This window comes from Ciona intestinalis, unplaced genomic scaffold, assembly GCF_000224145.3.
Source record: "Ciona intestinalis unplaced genomic scaffold, KH HT000148.2, whole genome shotgun sequence".
NCBI lineage: Eukaryota > Metazoa > Chordata > Ascidiacea > Phlebobranchia > Cionidae > Ciona > Ciona intestinalis.
Window position 1 is genome coordinate 163,484 of NW_004190470.2, and position 21,105 is coordinate 184,588.

Consider the following 21,105-nt stretch of genomic DNA (forward strand, 5'->3'; position numbering starts at 1 on the left):
TGGGACACCTTTAGCACATAATATCCAAATATCCTAAACGTGTTTTAACTATTTAACTTTGGAAGTCGTTGCGATATAGTTTTATAATTTTTTGAATGTTCTTTGTTTACTACTAAATGGGACGAGAAATGGAATTAAAAGGTGTCCCATCTTCCCTCACCCTACTTATATTCCTGGCTGGTTCTGATATGTCTTTAACTACGCAGCAAACGCCGTTTAACAAACCCGTTTGGATCACAAACCAGTGGTATACACACATTGGCAGTTTTTATAGTCTGTAGGCGTATCGTATTGGCTGAACGCTATATTAAATAAAAGGTTATGAATAATACGTCGCATTATCCCTTAGTAAACAGACAAGAAGTATAGTTGTTGGGCATATGTGTCGTTAGACATGACCCTTAACGGCAACTACTCAGCCAGGTGGCCACTAATGGGTTATCCAAATTAACAGTCACACATTAAAAAAAAGAAAAAAAGAAATAAAAATAGTCACACACAAAGTAACATACATGGCAACTCGTAAGCTGGCACGAGGTGTATGAAACAGAACACCATCGTGATCACGACTGTCGTTTTCCGGCCATGCGAGGATAAAGCAAGTTACATTCATTCATAATACCATAATTACAGAACTTACATAACTTCGTTTGCTTTGAGGTTTTAAACGTTATCTAACAAAATTTAACGAAAATTAAATAACTGTTCAATCCAAAATATATAGTGTGGGGGGAGGGGAGATCGGGCATCGTTTCATTCTATTTTCTCGTCACATTTGGTAGTAAATAAAGGATATTCAAAGAATTATAAAACCGCATCCTCACGATTTCCATAGACAGTTGTTCATTGCTTAAAACACCATCAGAATATTTGGATATTATAGTAGGGTGGGGGAAGATGGAACATGTTTTTATTCTCTTTTCTGGTTCCATTTGGTTGTGTTTTAAACAATTACCAACGGTTTATGGGAGTCTTGAGGATATGGTTTTACGATTCTTTGAATTTTTTTTTTATTTACCACCAAATAGGGCGAGAAAATAGAAGGAAAAGGTGTCCCATCTTCCCCCACCCTACTATACAACCATCAATAAATGCATTGTAGCGACAGGCATACGACGCTTGACAAGCGTACTTAAAATAAAGAAATGAATCTATCCAACAAACGTATGTTTTTTTAGATTATATAAGTAACATTTTTCTTAAATGAAATTTGCTCAGTACGCCACCTTGCGATTGACGATTTAAACAGTGATTTTGCGATATAAAAATTCGGCGTCGTAGCCGTGACACCATGTACCATGACACTTTAGATTTGTTATGGTGGAGTAGGGTGGGGGAACATAGGACACCTTTAGTACATCATATCCAAATATCCTAATCGTGTTTTATACAATTAACAACGGTCTATGGAAGTCGCAAGGATACAGTTTTATAATTCTTTGAATGTTCTTGTTTATTACCAAATGGGAATAGGGGGGCAAAAGAGACGAGAAATAGATCGTAAAAGTGTTCCATCTTCTCCCATCCTACTATATATAAAAAATATTTAAATTTAAATTTGTTATAAAATGCGGGCTTCTCTATAAGTCCACTACTTATTCTTTGGTGCTGTGTTATATAAATGTAGCGACCACGCTTATTTTCTTTCAAATAAATGTAAATAAGTTTTTACTGTAAGCGTGTTTTAACAACTGTATTTTGTCGCTATATCCTGTCTATTTGTTAAAAATGTTTCTAAATCTTCGCTACCGTAATCTAAAAGATGAATAAAAGTTATTAATAATCTATAGTAGGGTGGGGGGATATGGGGCACCTTTTCAGCCTATTTTCTCGTCGCATTTGGTAATAAACAAACAACGAAGAACATTTAAAGAATTATAAAACCGTATCCCCACTACTCCTATAGTCTGTTGCTATTAGTAAAACACGTTCAGAAGATTTGGATATTATGTTCTATAAAGGTGTTCCGTCTTCTCCACCCTACTATATATTTTTTTTAAATTGCGCATTGATATTGTATGTATTTGGGTATATGCGACCTTTGCAGCCGCTACATAATGTCCACAAACGGCAATAAAAACAAACCTTTGGCGTAATGATCGTCACGTATTCGGGAGTAACCTTCCGCCGGGTTCGTGGTCTAAATGAACGTCGCTGCGAACAACGAACGTCATTCAAGCCGAGAAACAAAAGTCGTTACGCTCCGTAGGAATTGAAATCATTGAAAATAGAATTATCTCAATGAAGATGGTTCTCTGTTTTGCGGGATAGATTTCGTTCGTCGCCAGATTTCCGCAAATAAAAAAATTAGCCAGCCATGATCTGGCGTCGTGGGTGGACCGCGCCTCAATGGTGAACCCTACACAAGTCAAGTTCGCAACCAAGCGAGCATGTTTGTGTTTTCACTCTTGGAGTGACAGGCTTGTTGTGACGATCGAAAACATTATGCGGTTATAATTAATTCAAAATTAACAATGCGCTGTATAGCTGGCGCTGTGGGAGACTGATTAGAAACTGAAAAAAAACAGTCTTTAATGAAATGTCACATGCGTAGAATTTGGATGCGATGTTTTTATTATACTTCAGATTTAAAAGCATTTTTTGAAGGAACTGCCTTTTTAACATTCGTTCATCGATTTAACAGCCAGTAACCAGCGTTTTATAAAAAGATTTAATTCAGGATTTTAACGATTAATTTAAGTACTGATATATATATATATATATATTACTGTCTTGTCAGTTCTGAAGTTGTTAGGTATCAGAGCAAAAGTTAGCATGGAAACAAACCGATATTTTATGATCGTTCTCTGTGTTTTAGGTTTGTTGAAATACATATAATTACATAATAAGGATTTCATCTTATTTTTTTAATTGGCCTTTTTTTAATATTTCTCTAATTCTTTTAAAAGATTTATAGTAGTAGTATAATACTTTACACAGCAATATGCAAATATCCTGATTGAGTTTTAAACATTTACAAAGCTTCTTAAGGGTCAAAAGCCTACGGTTATATAATTTATTGAATATTTCTAGTTTACACTCAATTGGAAAGAAAAAATTGAATGAGAAAATGTCCCGTCTTGCCCCACCCTATTATAAGTTTGTAAACCTCCATTTTATAGGTTCGTCACTTGGCCAGACGACACTCCCAACGCATCAGCCTGATAATGTTACGTTCACTTCACAAACAATCACAGAAGGTAAGTAAAAAAAAAACATTTTTTAAACCAAACATTACATTAAATATTTTAATTTCATAAACAAGTTAACCAAAAAAAAAATTTTTTTTTAAACTACATGTAAAATTTTTTTTATCTAGTTTCACGTACAAATTCTACAAGTGCCATAACATCCGGGGTGCAAATGACAACCAAAGCGGAAATTGGTGAGTTATAAAGTTTTCTATGACCCAATATGAAATGTACATGGAAATTAATTTTTTTATGATGTAGTAGGGTGGGGTAAGTTGGGACACCTTTAGCACATAATATCCAAATATCCTGATCGTGTTTTAAACAATTAACAACGGTCTATGAGAGTCATGAGGAAATAGTTTCATATTTCTTTGTATGTTGTTTGTTTACTACTAAATGGGACGAGAAAATAGAGTTAAAACGTGTCCCATCTTCCCCATCCTACTGTATGTTAACACATTTTAACGTATGTGCTATTATGATATATTCGTATATAATAAAATAGATATACCGTTTGCAGTAATATCCAACATATCCTGTTCGTGAATTTTTAGCAACAAGCTTTTTTGGAGTCGCAAGGACACTGCTATACAATTAAATATGTTTTTACTACCAAATGAGGGAATAAAAAAAATGAAAACCTTGACCACCCTACCCCAAACAATTAAACTTTTCCTAGGTGTAGCGAACACGCTTTTTAATTAAATGTAAAATTCTTTTTAACTGCAAGCGTGTTTTAACTACTGTTGTTTTGTCGCTATATCCTGTCTTTTCGTTTAAAAATTTTCTAAATATAGTAGGATGGGGGAAGATGGGACACATTTAGCACAGAATATCTAAATATCCTGATTGTGTTTTAAACAATTAACAATGGTCTATGGGAATCGTGAAGATACGGTTTCATAATTCTTTGAATTTTCTTTGTTTACTACTAAACAGGACGAGAAAATAGAATGAAAAGATGTTCTATCTTCCTCCCACCCTACTATATTCGCTACCGTAATCGAAGAGACAAATAAAGTGAATATTATTGTTATTATTGTTTAATTTTCAGTTTGTGAGTCGCACGAGTGGCTCTGTGAAATCGAAGGAATTTGCATTTTCACTTTTTACAGATGTGACGGTTATGATGATTGCGCCCCAAGCAGGGAGGATGAAACGAATTGTTTAGACTGGGGTAAGTAACAAAACGCTTGTTTTTTGAAAATAGTAAAATTCGATAAAGATAAACAAACATTTCAAAATTTCGTTTTTTTAAGTTTAAAAACAGAGTTTTTATGCTCGATTTTCATAAATAAAATTTAAAAATCTACAGTTTCGGTTAACAGTTTTTGAATGCATCACATTCGTCGTACGGCGAAAAACCAATGCATTTTAAATTTACTAAGCAGAAATGTAACCGTGACCGCTAAGTGTGGTGTCACGTACAGGCCTATATAGATTAATACAGAAACAATAAACGGACGAAACTTTGGGGTGAGATGGGACACTTTTAGCACATATTGTCTAAATATTCTCATTGTGTTTTAAGCAAGTAACACAACGGTCTAGGGGAGTCGTGGGGAAACGTTTTTATATTTTTAATATTCTTTGTTCACTACAAAATTGGACGAAAAAAAAAGAATAAAAAGGTGTCCCATCGTACTTCAATTTACTTTTAAAAACACTAAAATTTATGACGGTATAAGCAGACCTTCATGTATTTGTGTGATTTACCATTATGCATGGTATACAATTGTCATATACATCTACCAGCATTTTGTATATTAATGCGTAGAATGTTCGCGGTCTCAGTGGAAATGTCCGAAAGATGGAATTTGTATTCTCGCCGTAGAAAGATGTGACGGTCAGCCAAAATGCAAAGGAGAAGAAGACGAACAGAATTGCGAATCGTACCGTGAGTAATGTACACCGTTTATTTTGACACTATATGTGCGGTTATAGCAGGGCGGGGGAAGATGGGACACCTATAGAACATAACATTTAAATATCCTGATCGTGTTTTAAACAATTACCAACGGTAAATTGGAGGCAAAATTATACGGATTTATAATTCCTTGAATTTTCTTTGTTTACTACCAAATGAAAGGAAAAAAGAGGAATGAAAAGTTGTCCAATCTTCCCTCACCCTACTATATATAAACATGTCAGACGCTCTAATGATACCAAGGTATTGGGGCAATGGGCCAAATCTGGACGGTCCTTAACCACCTCTTCCACACAGAATGGAAAATCCGTTTGTTTATTCCATTACTTTTTGCTAGTAACATATTTTCAATACACAGAGTGCCTGTCTGGTGTAAAATGTGATGATAACAAGCAGTGCATTCGTCGAGGTGCGAAGTGCGATGGGGTGGCAGATTGCAATGATAAGTCGGACGAGATCGGTTGTTTTGGTAAGACTGTTTTACCAAAAGAGGATCTAGTCCCGCATTTGTATAGTAGGGTGGGGAAAGATGGGACATTCATTCTATTTTCTCGTCCCATCTGTTAGTAAACAAAGTACATTTAAGAACTATATCTTCACGACTCTCATTGTTAATTGTTTAAAACACGATCAGGATAATCGGATATTATTTGCTTAAGGTGTCCCGTCTTCCCCCACGCTACTATATAATATAAGTACAGTGGGTTCAGATGGACCCTGTTAAAACATAATATCCCATATTTCCTAGCCGTTTTTTTTTAAACATTTAGCTGTTTTAGAGTCGTAAAGATTCTGTATATATTTTCGTATATATTCTTTGTTTACTACCAAATGAGTCGATAAATGGAATAAAAGATAAACCATCTCACCCCAACTTACTTGTTTATATAAAAAAAAAAAATTTTATGTCCACCTAAACAAAATGAAAACTGGGAGTGCAGAAGTATTATTCCCAATATAAAAGTCGGCCCACGCTAAAATACAAACGTGTATCGTCATGCTATGAACATTAAACGTTTAATTCCCAAATGGAATTTCTCCCATTACGTCCCAGGACATGCCTTGGCTTCCCGTCCACATATCATTGCGACCATATGGCCCTTTACAAATCAATTCGTACGGATTAACGGGAATCAAACCCGAACGTATTGAGGCTACCGGTTTGTTTATTTTCCCGGGGTTGGGGTAAGGTTGGTCTTCCGGCTTAAAGCAGCTGTTCGTATGTTGTTTAGACTGCGAGGCCGACCAGTTTCAATGTGCCAGCAATTTCGACTGCGTCAGTCGGCAGTTTCTCTGCAACGGTTTCCCAGATTGCGAAGACGGGTCGGACGAAATAGCATGTAAGCTGCTATAATATAATTTCATTCAAATATTCTATAATAAAACGTTTAAACATCGTAACATTAACCATTTTATATCTGGCTCATACCTCTAACCCAGACGTGATCGAGGCTCGTCGCTGCTACCATTGTGGGCGTATGTGTCTTGGGCAAAACACTTGACAGCAATTGCTCCAACTCAGTGGTCACTTATGGGTTGTCTAAATCATCAGCTATATACTAGGGTGGGGGAAGATGGGACACCTTAAGCAAATAATATCCGAATATCCTTATCGTGTTTTAAACAATTAACAAAGGTCAATGAGAGTCGTGAGGATAATTCCTTAAATGTACTTTACTAGCAGATGGGACGAGAAAATAGAATGAATGTTCTCTTTCCATTTGGTAGTAAACAAAGAACATTCAATGAATTATAAAACCGTATCCTCACGACTTCCACAGACCGTTCTTAATTCTTTAAAACACGATCAGGCTATTTGGATATTATGTATTAAAGGTGTCCTATCTTACCCCACCCTACTATACAATAATAATATAAAAATCCCCAAAAAACAATTACCTATAAAGTTACATATGTGATATTTTGTAAGCTGACACGAGGTGTGTAAAACAGAACACCCGTGTTACAACGACTGTCTTTTCCAGCCACACGAGGATAAAACAAGTTACATTCATTCATTTATTTATTCATTTATTAATTCATTCGTTTATTTATTCGTATATAGGTGATATGTGTTTCAATCATACAAATGAGATCGAAATGCCAACAAATAATGGTAAATGTTTACAAAACTTAAATTATAATAGGAGTAAAAAATATTAAACTTGTAAACCATATACATAGAGAAAGAACACGCCCTACGTTTGCAGGTCAATGGCGTTTATTTTAAAATATTTCTATGGGAGTCGTAATATTACGGTTTTATATTTCTTTAATTTTTTGTTGTTTACTACTAAATTGAAAGAGAAAATAGAATGAAAAGGTGTCCCATCTTCCCCTACTCTACTATATAAAACGACTAGCATAAAACGATTTTTACCGAGACTATGCGTTTGAAAAGCAAAATATTTTACGAAAAATTAACCACACCTAACAAATAAATTTATTACTATTGTACACGCATTTTAAATTTTTTCTTTTCCTCAGAAAAATCTACAAAAGTTTGCAACTTTGGGTGGACAGGGCAGTTTTGTAACGAAACTTGTTTAACATGCACGTCAACTTATTGCCAACAAGATCCATTTGAATTCGCAAAATACGAACTTTCATTAAACGAAAACACTTGCGTGCCCAATAACAGTAGAATTCTGGTTCTACGTCACTCGTTTGTGGGTAAATTGACCAATCAGAAATTAGCTGAGGTTCCGAATTTGTTCCTGCTTAAATTAGTAAATATGACGCACTCTGAAATTCAATCTGGAACATTCGACAACTCTCAACTTCGTATTCTCTACATGAACAGTGCAAATCTCGATGATGATTCCATTGTGTTCAAACTTCAATATCTACTCGTTTTAAACTTAGATTTCAATAAACTTACAAAAGTTCCACCGCTAGACGGCGCTCCATTTATACGACTTCTCTCCATCAGCGGTAACAGAATTCGTAGGTTGGGGGCACGAGCCTTCTTCTCTGTACAAAGCACTCTACGAATTCTGTGGCTGAGCAACAACATGATATCAGTCGTTCATCCAGATTCATTCCAAGGTTTAATTTCCCTTCAACACCTCGACCTTAGCAACAACTGTATTACGTCACTGGAGAACGGTTTTCTCAACGAACTCCACGACTTGAGCAGCTTGTTTTTAAACGGAAACAACATTTTGAAGGTACAGTTATGTGCAAAATGTACAAAAAAATGTGCAAAATGTACATTGAAAATTAAGGTTACCATATTGCATGTACTAGGGTGGGGGAAGATGGAACACCGTTTCGTTCTAATCTCTCGTCCCTTTTGATATAATGAACAAAGAACATTTAAAGAATTATAAACCGGTATCCTGACGACTCCCATATAATACCATTGTTAATTGTTTAAAATATTTGGATATTATGTGTGCTGTGCCAAAGGTGTCCCGTCTTGTCCCACCTTACTATATAACAATTCATAAGTTCTGTACTTAGAATTATGTGTAACTTGTATATTTACAGATTCCGCTACTGATTGGTTTACGGCAATCATTTCGTATGTGGTTGCCAGATCAACTAAACTGTTCTAACATTGTACCTGATCCAAACTGGGCTTGCCAAAAAATCCAAAGCAACGCCGGTCAGTTTACAAAAGGAAAAGTCCCTTCTTTATTCGAAATCACCGATACGCTGGATAACTGCGAGAATACCTCTATCTCTCAGAGTGAGCGTGTTGTCGATTTGATTGGGGCTTGTCGACACAACATAACAGACAGATGCAACGTTGCTTTGTGCGGTTCCATGCAGGCCTTTACAGATAAGTAAGTTAAAAACCCGTAACTCATTAAGGTTTTGATCACGTTCTACATCGTTATAGTACTGTGGGGTAAGATGGGATACCATAAGCACTAAAATCCCCTAATTTCTTATCGTGTTTTGAACAATTACCAACGTTTTCTTAGGAATCGCACTGCACTGTTAAACAATTATGTAAATATTCTTTGTTTACTACAAAGTGGAACGGGGAAAATGAAAAACATGTCACATCTTACCCTACTACATACCATAAGTATTTGTGTTTAAATTCTAATGTCTTACTTTTCTCTTACAGTTGTATCTCAAGCACTGTTGGTAACTGTAATATCAACTGCAGTTGTACCGACGACAGCTTTACCTGCCAAGACACATTATTGCAGTTACGCAATAAGGATTTATTGTGTTTGCACTCGGACCTCAAACTTCTATCGTTAAAGAACGTCACACTCCAAGAAAAGGCGCTAAACGCCATTTTGAAACATATGTCCTCTCTCACAGGTCTTACTGTCTCACGCCAAAATAACGTGACGATTTTTGACCAGTACTTTGAAAGACATGACTGCCTTCTTAAGAACGTATCATATACACGGTCAGGTTTGACTGCTGTACCAAACTTTATAAAGAAATGTTCTGTTCTTGTCAGCTTGGACCTGACAAACAATAAGATTTTGATCATTTTCAAGCAAGATTTTATGCAGCTGTCGAACCTTACGATGTTAAAGCTGCAAGCGAACGACCTTATGGAAATAGAGAGCGGTTCTTTTAATAATCTAAAACAATTGGAAACACTAGATATATCTGGAAACACACAGGTTGTCTATGATAATAACCTTCTTTCTGAGCAGAAAAAGTTGAAACGAGTGTACGGGAACAACTTTAGAATTTGCTGTCTCGCAAGGAAAACTTCTCCATCGTTGCTACAGTGTAGTCCAGAAGACCCAATCTCATCATGCGATCGACTTATTGCTAAAGATTACATCAGAGCATTGATATGGATACAGGCATTTATTGCTATCATTGGTAACGCGATGGTGGCAGTTTTAAGAGCTCGTGAGTATCCGAAACAGGAGAGCAGAGGAGGTAAAGTGAACACCAGTTTTGTTGGTGTGCTCTCAGTAGCCGACTTACTCATGGGAATTTATCTACTCATGATCGCGGTGGTGGATTCTGTGCACCAAGTCGAGTTCTTCGCGTTTTCGCACATTTGGCGCCACAGTGGGTTTTGTCGGTTTTGTGGATTTCTGTCTCTATTCTCGGCAGAGGCGTCAGTTTTTACTCTTTTGGTAATCACTTTTACTCGAATGGTGTCCATTGTAAGTCCGATATATTACCTTCGAGCAAACTTGCGCATTTTTCGTATCGCCATGCTGTTGGCTTGGACTGTTGCACTTATTATCTCTGTTATCCCCGTATTCCGCCTTCCCAATTTCTTCTCACAAACAAGTCTGTGCCTCCCTGCTTTTTACACTTCCAAACGAGACAGCGATTGGATTTTTTCACTTTTTGTCATCATTTTCAATCTCGTTGCCTTCTTCGCAATGGTGACTTCGTACCTCGTCATTATCATTGCCACGCAACGAAGTCAAACTCGTTCAGAAAACAGGAGATCCAGCAACCCACGACCAAAGCACAACCTCGGTAGGCGGGTCTTTTTGATCGTTGCTACAGACTTTTGTTGCTGGATACCCGTTTGCATACTTGGTTTTGTGTCAATCGGCAGCGGTGGACTTAATTTCTACAACGACGTTTACCCATGGACGGCTGTTATTTTGCTTCCTATTAATTCATCCATGAACCCCTTGATCTACACTTTCTTGACCCGACAGTCTTTATGCCAAGCTATAAATCAAATTCGAACTGACACTGGGCCAAGAACCAGTTCTACTGGAACCGGAAAGTAGATTATTCCGTGTAGGCTAAATGTTTTTTAAAACAAAATTTCCTTCGGTTTTATTTTGTACAAAGTGTATTTACTATACTGTTGATTTGTATATAAAATACAGTAATTTCGAATCATGCTTCTTGTACTTCAACAAAAAACTGACACAGCTCCGCTTAGCGCTGAGTCCAGGTCGGTGATTCCCCTTTTTCTGTATGTCAAATGTCAAAAAAATTGCAGTATTAAAAGTTATTTTGCAAGTTTAGTTACTACTTTTATACGCGCATTTTGTTGTAAATAATTAAAACCACAACGTCGTAGAAGAAGCTCCTGTTCTAATGGACTTACAAAAGACGTTTATTAGGACAGTTGATGTTGCCAGTAACGAAACTGAATTGACTTTATCAATACATCAAGTTGAACATGGAGACGTAGGTTGTGTGGTGTGGGACGCAGCTCTAGTTCTGTTGAAGTATCTTGCCACTCCAAGTGGGCGTAAATATGTTCATAACAAATGTGTAATCGAACTTGGAGCAGGAACTGGTGTCGTTGGGTTGAGCGCCGCCATCGTCGGTGCTTCGGAAGTTATTTTGACTGATTTGCCAGATATTTTACCTTTAATTGATCACAACATTAAAGAAAATACTAATATTCTAGCACATAGTAAAGCAGAGATATCAGGTTCTACTTTACGATGGGGCAACACAGCAGACATTAAAAATATTTTGAGAAAGCATTTAATTGACTGTGTTTTAATATCAGATTGTGTGTACTATGAGGATGGCCTGGACAACTTAATTGAAACTATTATTATTATTTTAAATTCAAATCCATCTGCTACAGTGCTGTGCTCATATGAGAAGCGTGATACTGGAAACAAGGTTGAGTTGCTTAATAAATTTTTGACTGCTTTACAAGATGAACTGAATGTAGTTTTTGTCCCGTTTTTTGAAATGGATGAAGTTTATAGAAGTGATGATATTAATATTATTGTTGTTACCAAATCCTAAAATGACTGCATATTTTCAGTGAGATAAACAAGTTCAAAAGGCCGAGGTTAATTATAGTTGGTTCATATTTTTTTACCGGTTGTTTAGTCTGCAGAGTATTACAGTTCCTGAAAAGATCTCACGCATGCAAGACAGTTATTTTTTGCGTGCGAGCATGATAATATTAAAAATCGACGTTCAAAACAAACATTTTCAAGCCACGTTGGGCAATTCTACCTAATTTAACAGGCTACATATTTTTTCATTGTTCAAATAATTGGCGTGCTTGGGACAAATTATGGCGTGCATAACCAAAAGTTTGTAAACGAAATCGCTCGTGCACCTGCCATACTCTGCAGACTGGCCAATTGTTGCTGTTGTTGCCAATCTTTGCATCTTACTTAACTACCTGTTTCGTGTACCTATGTTATATTCAAAATTAGTTTGTTCAAAATGCAATATGTTTCATTACAAAATTTAGGCTATTGCAAATTGCAATGTTCCTATTATGTTATATTTGTCACATCTTGTGACCACATATGTGTATGTATGTACATCCAATAATATACTACCTACATTTTCTATTGCGTATGCTGCTAATAGGGATGCACATTACAGAATTTCGAATCCATTAGATTCAAATCCAATTATGGGATTCGGTATTCTGTTTAATGACGTCATCTCATGAACTGTATTAACAATTTTTAAAACTTCATAATTTTGAAAAAAAAAATGTGTTTGTGGAACTTTCGAGAGTAAACGTTTCGCAACGTCTTTTTAAAGCCTGCTATACGTTTTGTGACACAAAAACTACCCAATTCATGACGCAAAACTACCCAATAATTTTTTTGATCATTTTACAGCTCATGATCCAACAAGGCTACTATGAAAGAGTCAATAAACTGACTTATGTGGGTCAAATTATTTTTTTCCATAAATATAAAAAGATTCGAAATTCTAGATTCGAAATAAAGTATTCTAGGATATCCTAGAATACCTAACTATTCTGTAATGTGCATCCCTAGCTGCTAATGGTGTAATAATTTTCCGAATTTTGGTTGTTTCTGCTGTTTAGATTGCCACAAAATATTACTGCTATTTCTTATTTGCAAATTTTTGTCGTTTTTTTTACAAATGCGTTACATCAGACTCTATAACCTACACCAGAATGCTTATATTGCAATACCTAAAACCTCTATGTACAGTGTGTTATAGTAAAGTAAAATCTTACTGCCATAACTTACATAACATCTCATAGTCTTTTCTTGCAATATAGATAATGTGGGAATAGGTTTTCTACATGAGTTTCTTTCTAACTTGAATTTGTAAAATAGTAATGGCAGCCGTTAGGATTCTCAGGATTTGTTTCAACAAGTTTAATTTTAGTCGAACAATCTACACCAAGTCATCATGCTGCTGTAAGATTATGAAACATTTTATTTTTCTCATTCTCATGTATTATATATCATACATTTTGTAAATTGGTATGCACTCAGACTAAACTATTTATTTAGCATTAATATCTTTGTTGTTCACTGTTTTAACATTTTTTAAAAAAGTAATGCAAAACTGCATTTTGAAACCGAAATTTACAAAAAAATGATTGGTTCACCTATAATTAGCAGAAACTTGTAAAGTTGTTTTTTTTTATGAAAGAATAATGAATTACCTACTACTTTAAAGGTTAAGAAGGAGTATCATGCCTTTTAAAATATTAGTGAACTTTGGTAAATATGTAATGAAGGCAATATGTGACATTTCTTGGTTGTTTTAGTTAATGTTATTTTGCTTATCATAATAAAAAAGCACACACATATATATATATACATATATATACATATATATGTTTGTTATGGAACTTATGATATGAATTTATGCAAACTGTTAATATAATATACATTTCTTTTAAGCACCAATTCAAATACAAATGCCTGCCTTGTCTCCAACAATGGAAGAAGGTACCATCACAAAGTGGTTGATATCTGAAGGTAAGTAACTCTGTATTTATTTATCAATAAATCATTTTATTATCTGTTTAGATTACAGGATTGCAAATATTTTTTTATTTTTATTACTTCCGAAAACGGATTTGCTTGAACAATATTTGTAGTTGCCAAAATAGTTAAAAAATTTCAATTATTAGAGCCATGTACATGCACTTACTTTATGCACCTTTTTCTTTTAATTTCATATTCTAGTAACTTGTTTTATATAAATTTTAGTAACACATTGTGAGTTTACCGTATGTTGTGTTTTTAACTGACACTCTTTCCCACACTTTTTATCTATGCGTTTAACACCTGCTGTTTTGCTTTTGATTTCGTTCTTTTCGCTCTTTGGGTAACATGTTCTTTGCTGTCGATTTCCAAGAGATAAATAGAAATTAAAAATTATGTTATCTTTTGTGTTGTATTACAATAATAATAATAACTATATCTGTCACTTCAATTACGGTAAGGAAGAATTAAAAATATTTAAATGAAACGACAGGTTATAGCGACAAAACAACAGTTGTTAAAGCACGCTTACAGTTAAAACATATTTACATTTAGTTAGAAGAAAATAAGCGTGGTCGCTTCATTTTAAATTTATAAAATATATTGATATTTTCAAAAAATACTGATTTTCTTCCATCTTGTTTAGGTGATGCAGTAGAGATTGGCGATGCTATGTGTGAAGTGGAAACCGACAAAGCTGTTGTTACCATGGAAGCAAATGAAGATGGAACGCTCGCAAAGATCCTGGTAAACATTTTTTTACATTAAATAGACTGTATGTTATTGAAGTTGGCTTGAAATACCTTCGCTAAACGCTTTACAATACTAAATAAATAAATATTTTACAAACAATAATAAATATTATATATGTATATATATTAGCCTATTCACTATTTACAGAAATTTCAGACATTTTTTGGCACGCGGACCCAGTGTAGACTATTAGACATCAATGTTGTAAAATTTTACTACACAAGTACAATTATATGCAACATTCTTTCATTGATTGAAAGCAAACTCCCTTTGGTTTGAGTTTTACAAGATTTCAGTAATTTTTTTTTTTAAGATTCCGGATGGTACAAGAGGAGTGAAGATCAACTCACCGATCGCGATCCTTGCAGAAGAGGGAGAGGATTTATTGGAAGCTTCAAAGTTTGATCCTCCTCCCATCTCATTCCATCCTCCAACCTCCAGTGTGGAGGAAGTTGTGACAGAAACATCACAAATTCATGCAACCAATACTCCAAAGTATGAAAACTTTTAAATTTCGCATTATGCGCTCAACTTCCTGTCAGTGCTTCTGAAATAATGGGCAACTGCACTTTTGATGTGAGAAATTTAATTTGCAGCTGTTGGACTAATTTTTTAAAGAAATTTGCTCAAGTTAACAATTTTACTTAAACTTTATCTTTTTGCTGCTCTTCCTAAAGACATGCTGTCTAATTCTAAACATTGGAAAAAATGTTCTGCCGCCAAATTGAACCATATGCAGGCTTATAACAGTACAGATATTGTACTTATATATCTTACAAGTTACAGCAATATAAACTTTGTTGTATAAAAACTTGTAGTAAGTTTTTTCAATAATACCCTATTGTATAAATATATATATATATATATACAGTATCTACCACTTTTGTAAAATGGCCATGTTTATTATAATATATTAGAGTTGGGGAAGATGGGACACTAGGGATGCACATTACAGAATTTCGAATCCGTGAGATTCGAATCCTTTGGTATTCGAATCTAATTACGGGATTCGGTATTCTGTTTAATGACGTAATTACACGTCATCTTATATACTATTATATTAACAATTTTTGAAACTTCTTAATTTTGAAAAAAAATATTTTTGTGTTTGTGGGTCTTTCAAGAGTAAATGTTTCGTAACGTCTTTTCATAACCTGCTATACGTTTCATGACGCAAAAACTACCCGATAGTACAATTTTTGATCATTTTACAGCTCATGTTCCAACAAGGCGGGTATGAAAGAGTCAATAAACTGACTTATGTGGGTAAAATTATTTTTTCCTATAAATATAAAAAGATTCGAAATTCTAGATTCGGAATTCTAGATTCGAAATAAAGTATTCTAGGATATCCTAGAATACCTAATTATTCTGTAATGTGCATCCCTATGGGACACCCTATCTTTCTATTTTCTCCTCACATTTGGTAGTAAATAAAGAAAATTCAAATAACTACAAAGCCATATTCTCTCGACTCCCATAGACCATTTTTAAAAACATCGGGATAATTGGATATTCTGTGCTAAAGGTGTCCCATCTTCTCCCACTCTACTATAATATTGTTTCAAATAAAACTTTTAAAGCAACCTCCCAATTATTACAGCGATAAAATATCACCAGCAGTTCGTCAGATGTTGAACCAATTCAACATTGAGGTTACCAATATACATGGGACAGGACCCAAGGGAATCAGACTAAAAGGGTAATTATTGTTTTTATATGTGTATAAATTACATGCATACGTATGTTCAGTATTTGAATGAATGAATGAATGTAACTTTTTTATCCTTGCGTGGTGCGGCAATGACAATCGTTATAAAACAGGTTTTCTGTTTCATGCACCTTGTGCCTGCTTACGAGTTTGCACATGTGTACCTTTGCTTTGTTGGTAATTTTTTGTAAAGCTTTATTTATTTTAGTATCAAGTTATAATATTGGTAGTGTATGTTTTAGGGGAATAAAAATAACCCACGGAATGTTTGACACTAGGCTGCGGTACAAAAAGTTTATGAAAACATCATGCTCGTGGTGCGACATGATGTTTTAATATAAATCCCCCTTAGCCCAGTGCTAATTTATAAGAAGTTTTTACTGGCCAAAAACAACTAAAACACCAATATGTTGTGTTAATAAAATTCCTTGCATGTTTTAGCAGCTGTTCATTGAAAAACTTTTGTTTCTGTTCCTACACTTCTAAAAGCAAATTAAAACCTAAAAGTTTACTAGCACGAGCTGGTTAAAATATTACCTGCACTTAAAGGTTGCAAACTCTTGTTCTCATTGTCTATTACCTGCACTTAAAGGTTGCAATATTTTGATGTTCTCATTGTCTATTTATAACTAGGGATGTTATCAAGTACATTGCACAGAAAGGCCTGAACCCAGTTCACCAACACGTGTCAACGCCAACTAAGCAAGTAACAACTCCTCCTACCAAAGCTACAGAAGTAAAAAAGGATTCTGTTGCCACGAAACCTCCTGTCCAGGTAATATAAACAAAGTAAACCTTGCTTAATTGCATTATAAACTTTGTGACTGATGTTTTGGAAATTTTTATGTATGACTGATAACTGGGACATACCATAAATGACCACTGGGCTGGAGCAAGTGTGAATTGCCCTAAGTATCTTGCCCAAGGACACATACTCCCTTAATGGGACACATACTTTTAAAACGGGACAGTTTTTAAAAAAATGTGACACCTACCCTCAGAAAAGGCTTGAACCAGTTTTTCCATGGTTTCTAGGTGTGCCCACTGTATCACTATGCATCTGGCTGCACTGTCGCTTGGTTTTTAAAGATACTGAATCTCTATAGTCTAATATAGACATATGTCTAAAAATTGCAAAACCAACCACAACTGCATCAAAAAAAGGTTTATTTATCTTTATTTTAGGTTCATGAAGGTGATTATGAAGATTTGGATTTAAGCAGTGTTCGAAAAGTGATTGCTAAACGTTTAACTGAATCAAAACAAACAATTCCACATGCCTACTCCACAATAGATTGCTCAATTAACAAAGTACTAGATCTAAGAAGGCAGTTAGCAAAAGGTAATATGCAAATGAATGAATGTAACTTACTTTATCCTCGCGTGGCCGAAAAAGGACTTCTATTCTATGTGGGTGAGGTCCTGCAGCGTGGCACGCCATGGGCCCTAGGATTTAGGCCATAATTGACCCATTACCCCCGAAAAAGGACTTAACACGGATGTTCTGTTTGATACACCTCATGCCAGCTTTACAGTTAATGTAACTTTTTGAGTGATTTTTTTTATTTTTCGTTTTTTATGTGTGGCTGATAATTTGGACAACCCATTAGTGACCACTGGGTTGGAGCAATCGCCATTAAGCGTATTACCCGTATTACCCGAGGACACATACACCGACAAGCCACAATGGTAGCGGCAACAAGCATTGATCTCCCAACCTCTGGGTTGGAGGCAAGCGCGCTAACCAACTGTGCTACGGCACCAGATTGGGCTCATTTCCACAGTTTAAACACATGTGAGATGTGACATATGTAATACACTGTATATCAGATATCACACCAAAATACTCAAACACAGAATAAGAGATTAGCTCTCTAATTTCTTATTGATAGTGTGCAATAACACCACCACCAAATATCTTGCAAAGTTTTTATATGTGTACATTTTTTAGGCATTTTATAAATTAATAAAAACAGTAAAATCATTCGAATATCTCTAAAAAATTACATTTTCTATCATTTCATTTTTAATAGATGGTGTAAAAGTATCACTCAACGACTTCATCATAAAATGTGTGGCTTCAACTTTGCGGCGCGTGCCAGAGGTAAATGTGGTGTGGCGGGGCCACGAAACTAAACATTCAGATACCATCGATATATCAATTGCTGTTGCTACGGACGGTGGTCTTATCACTCCCATAATAACGGTTTGTTCAATGTTTGTATGAATTTGAGTTTATTTGAAAAATAAATGAAAAATGTCTTACCAAAAAAAAGCGGCACTACTAAAATAAGTTAAAATTCACACATAGTAGGGTGGGGGAAGATGGGACACTTTTCATTCTATTTTCTCGTCCCATTTGGTAGTATACAAAGAACATTCAAAGAATTATTAAATCGCACGCTCAAGACTCCCATAGACCGTTGTTAATTGTTTAAAACACGATCAAGATATTTGGTTATTATGTGGTAAAGGTGTCCCGTCTTACCCCACTTTACTATATGTAGATTTTAAGTGGTGCTCCTTTATTTTCGGTAAAACATTAGACATTTTTATTTTAAACATCAGCTACTCAACACATGCTTCAAGTTTACCCAATAAATAATTAATTACCGTGTCATAAATCGACACGTCTTACCTTCTTTCAATAAGAGATAAGGTTGTGTAATCCATGTCTAACACACCATACCAATCTCCCATACATCACTTAGTATGCGGATTTATTGTAGTTCCCATGCCCGTCCACTTTAAACGAGTACAAGCACCTTTCTTGTGTCTCGCCTTATCTAAAGCACTCCACTCATGCCCAGCTAGCTCCCACCACCAAACCCACATCAGAATCGAAAGCTGCGTTTCAAGGTCGACGTAACAATAGCCCATTATCATATCAAGCAGCGCGGTGCCGCCTCATGCGTGACGGTTAATTGACAACCTAAATATGAGGTCACAAAGGCCACTGTGATCTCATTGTTACCGTGAGCTTGGTTGTATATTCAGAAAACAAATTCTGGGAAGAAACCCTCGGAAGTATTTGTATGCTACTTGACTTTCACAAAAATGGCGGTGTCAGGTTAAGCTGCGTTGAAATGAATGAATGGATAAATATAACTTTATCTTCGCGTGGCCGGAAAACGACAGTCGTTACAACACTGGTGTTCATACACCTGCCTTTGGGAAGAAATATTCGGAAGTATTTGTATATCACTTGACTTTCACAAAAATGGCGGCGTCAAGTTAAGCTGCGTTAATGAATGAATGAATATAACCTTATCTTCGCGTGGCCGGAAAACGAAAGTCGTTATTACACGGATGTTTATACACCTGCCTACAGCCTAATAATTGAGAAACCCCATTAGTAACCACTGGGTTGGACAGCAATTGCCGTTAAGTGTCTTGTCTAAAGACACATACGCCCACAATGCTATCATCGACGAGTCTTGAACCGATTACCTCTGGGTTATAGGCAGGCGCGCTAACCGCTTTGCTACGGCGCCGGACGAATGTGATATATTTCAATAATAAAAATTTATTTATTTTTTTCGATTACGGTAGCAAAGATTAAGAAATATTTAAAACGAGAAGACAGGATATGGCGACAAAACACCAGTTGTTAAAACACGCTTACAGTTAAAAACATATTTACATTTAGTTGAAAGAAAAAAATCGTGGTCGCTACACCTAGCAGATAAAAGGTACCACCAAAATTTACATTAATGAAACATTCCCTCTAGGTTTTTTCGGTGTATAAGTTATAATATGATACTGTGGGAAAATGGGACACGTTTAGCACAGAATATCCAAATATCCTGATCGTGTTTTAAACAATTAAAAACGGTCTATTGGAGTCGTGAGAATCCAGTTTTTAATTTTTTTTTAATGTTCTTTGTTTACTACCAAATGGAACGAGAAATAGGAATGAAAAGGTGTCCCATCTTTCCCCACCTTACAATACCTTACTATTGTTAAAATTAAGTTACAACTTCAACAGGGGGCAGACAGGAAAGGATTGTCGGCGATCAGCGAAGAAATTCGTGAGTTAGCTTCCAAGGCAAGAAGTGGAAAGTTACAACCGCATGAATACCAGGGTGGATCCTTTACGTGAGTTGCTACGTCATAAATATCGGTATTAAGTAAGTCATATTTATTGTTAAAGTATGACCTTTTTGTCAAAAATGACTTTTTTTGTTAAAATATGTCTTTTTTTTGTTAACATATGACTTTGTTGTTAAAATATGACACACATTACGATTTTCGATGGCTGCTACGCTAGCTGTAATAATGACGTCATCAACTTCTGTGACGTAAATTTTTGTGACGTCATCAACTTCACAGCATCTCAAATCTCGGTATGTTCGGGGTAAAAGAGTTCACCGCAGTTATCAACCCGCCGCAGTCCTGCATTATGGCAGTGGGCGGGACCAGAGTCCGGCCCGCCTCGTCCCCCGTTGACCTAGACGATGACGTCATCAGTGACGTCACGGAATCGGCGACGGACAGCGTGATGACGGTGACGATGAGCAGCGACGCTAGAGTGGTGGACGACGAGTTGGCGTCCAAGTTTCTTTCCACGTTCAAACAAAACATGGAGAACCCGCTGTATATGGGATTGCTGTGAACTACGTGCACGTTTGTGTTCCGTATTTAGAAAAGTTTATTTTCGCGTTTCCTCTCCGGCCAATGCTCGCTTTGCACGAGGAATAAAGTATTATTTATTGTTGAAACTGTCTGTTTTATTTTCGAAAGATTTTGAGTTCAAACGTTTGTCTCTGTCACTAGGTGATGAGAGAGAGTCATTTTAAACAACGGGACGTTTGTAATTTTTGGTCAATGTATGAACAGTGGTTGTGCAACGACAGCAACATACGCGTT

At 35.7% G+C, this 21,105-nt stretch overlaps 3 protein-coding genes across 3 annotated transcripts; all 3 read left to right on the forward strand.

The window, feature by feature from the left end:
- The first annotated feature begins 2,602 nt into the window (after positions 1-2,602).
- Positions 2,603-10,925, forward strand: LOC113475195 (G-protein coupled receptor GRL101-like). The gene is made up of 11 exons (XM_026839059.1): positions 2,603-2,818; positions 3,123-3,200; positions 3,320-3,385; positions 4,249-4,371; positions 4,972-5,091; positions 5,480-5,590; positions 6,354-6,461; positions 7,187-7,237; positions 7,609-8,291; positions 8,614-8,912; positions 9,203-10,925. Exons 1-11 carry the CDS (start codon positions 2,776-2,778, stop codon positions 10,806-10,808), a joined length of 3,288 nt encoding a protein of 1,095 aa, XP_026694860.1. The 5' UTR covers positions 2,603-2,775; the 3' UTR covers positions 10,809-10,925.
- A 199-nt stretch (positions 10,926-11,124) lies between these two features.
- On the forward strand, positions 11,125-12,430 carry LOC100184551 (protein-lysine methyltransferase METTL21D-like). Its single transcript, XM_002119260.4, has one exon. It carries the CDS (start codon positions 11,125-11,127, stop codon positions 11,794-11,796), a length of 672 nt encoding a protein of 223 aa, XP_002119296.1. The 3' UTR covers positions 11,797-12,430.
- Positions 12,431-12,744: 314 nt separating this feature from the next.
- On the forward strand, positions 12,745-20,957 carry LOC100179052 (pyruvate dehydrogenase protein X component-like). Its single transcript, XM_002119221.5, has 10 exons — positions 12,745-13,193; positions 13,686-13,763; positions 14,419-14,519; positions 14,839-15,020; positions 16,129-16,227; positions 16,870-17,011; positions 17,422-17,578; positions 18,270-18,442; positions 20,225-20,334; positions 20,569-20,957. The coding sequence occupies exons 1-10, from the start codon at positions 13,112-13,114 to the stop codon at positions 20,849-20,851; spliced, it is 1,407 nt and encodes a 468-aa protein (XP_002119257.1). The 5' UTR covers positions 12,745-13,111; the 3' UTR covers positions 20,852-20,957.
- The last annotated feature ends 148 nt before the right edge of the window (positions 20,958-21,105 follow it).

What these genes read in the sequence shown, in the direction of transcription:
- LOC113475195 (XM_026839059.1), top strand. Translation starts at nt 2,776, where the DNA reads ATGGAAACAAACCGATATTTTATGATCGTTCTCTGTGTTTTAG. An exon ending in TTCACAAACAATCACAGAAG is followed by an intron (nt 3,201 to 3,319) that starts GTAAGTAAAAAA and finishes TTTTTTATCTAG; the next exon opens with TTTCACGTACAAATTCTACA. An exon ending in CGAAATGCCAACAAATAATG is followed by an intron (nt 7,238 to 7,608) that starts GTAAATGTTTAC and finishes TCTTTTCCTCAG; the next exon opens with AAAAATCTACAAAAGTTTGC.
- LOC100184551 (XM_002119260.4), top strand. Translation starts at nt 11,125, where the DNA reads ATGGACTTACAAAAGACGTTTATTAGGACAGTTGATGTTGCCAGTAAC.
- LOC100179052 (XM_002119221.5), top strand. Translation starts at nt 13,112, where the DNA reads ATGGCAGCCGTTAGGATTCTCAGGATTTGTTTCAACAAGTTTAATTTT. An exon ending in CACCAAGTCATCATGCTGCT is followed by an intron (nt 13,194 to 13,685) that starts GTAAGATTATGA and finishes ATTTCTTTTAAG; the next exon opens with CACCAATTCAAATACAAATG. An exon ending in AAGAAGGCAGTTAGCAAAAG is followed by an intron (nt 17,579 to 18,269) that starts GTAATATGCAAA and finishes CATTTTTAATAG; the next exon opens with ATGGTGTAAAAGTATCACTC.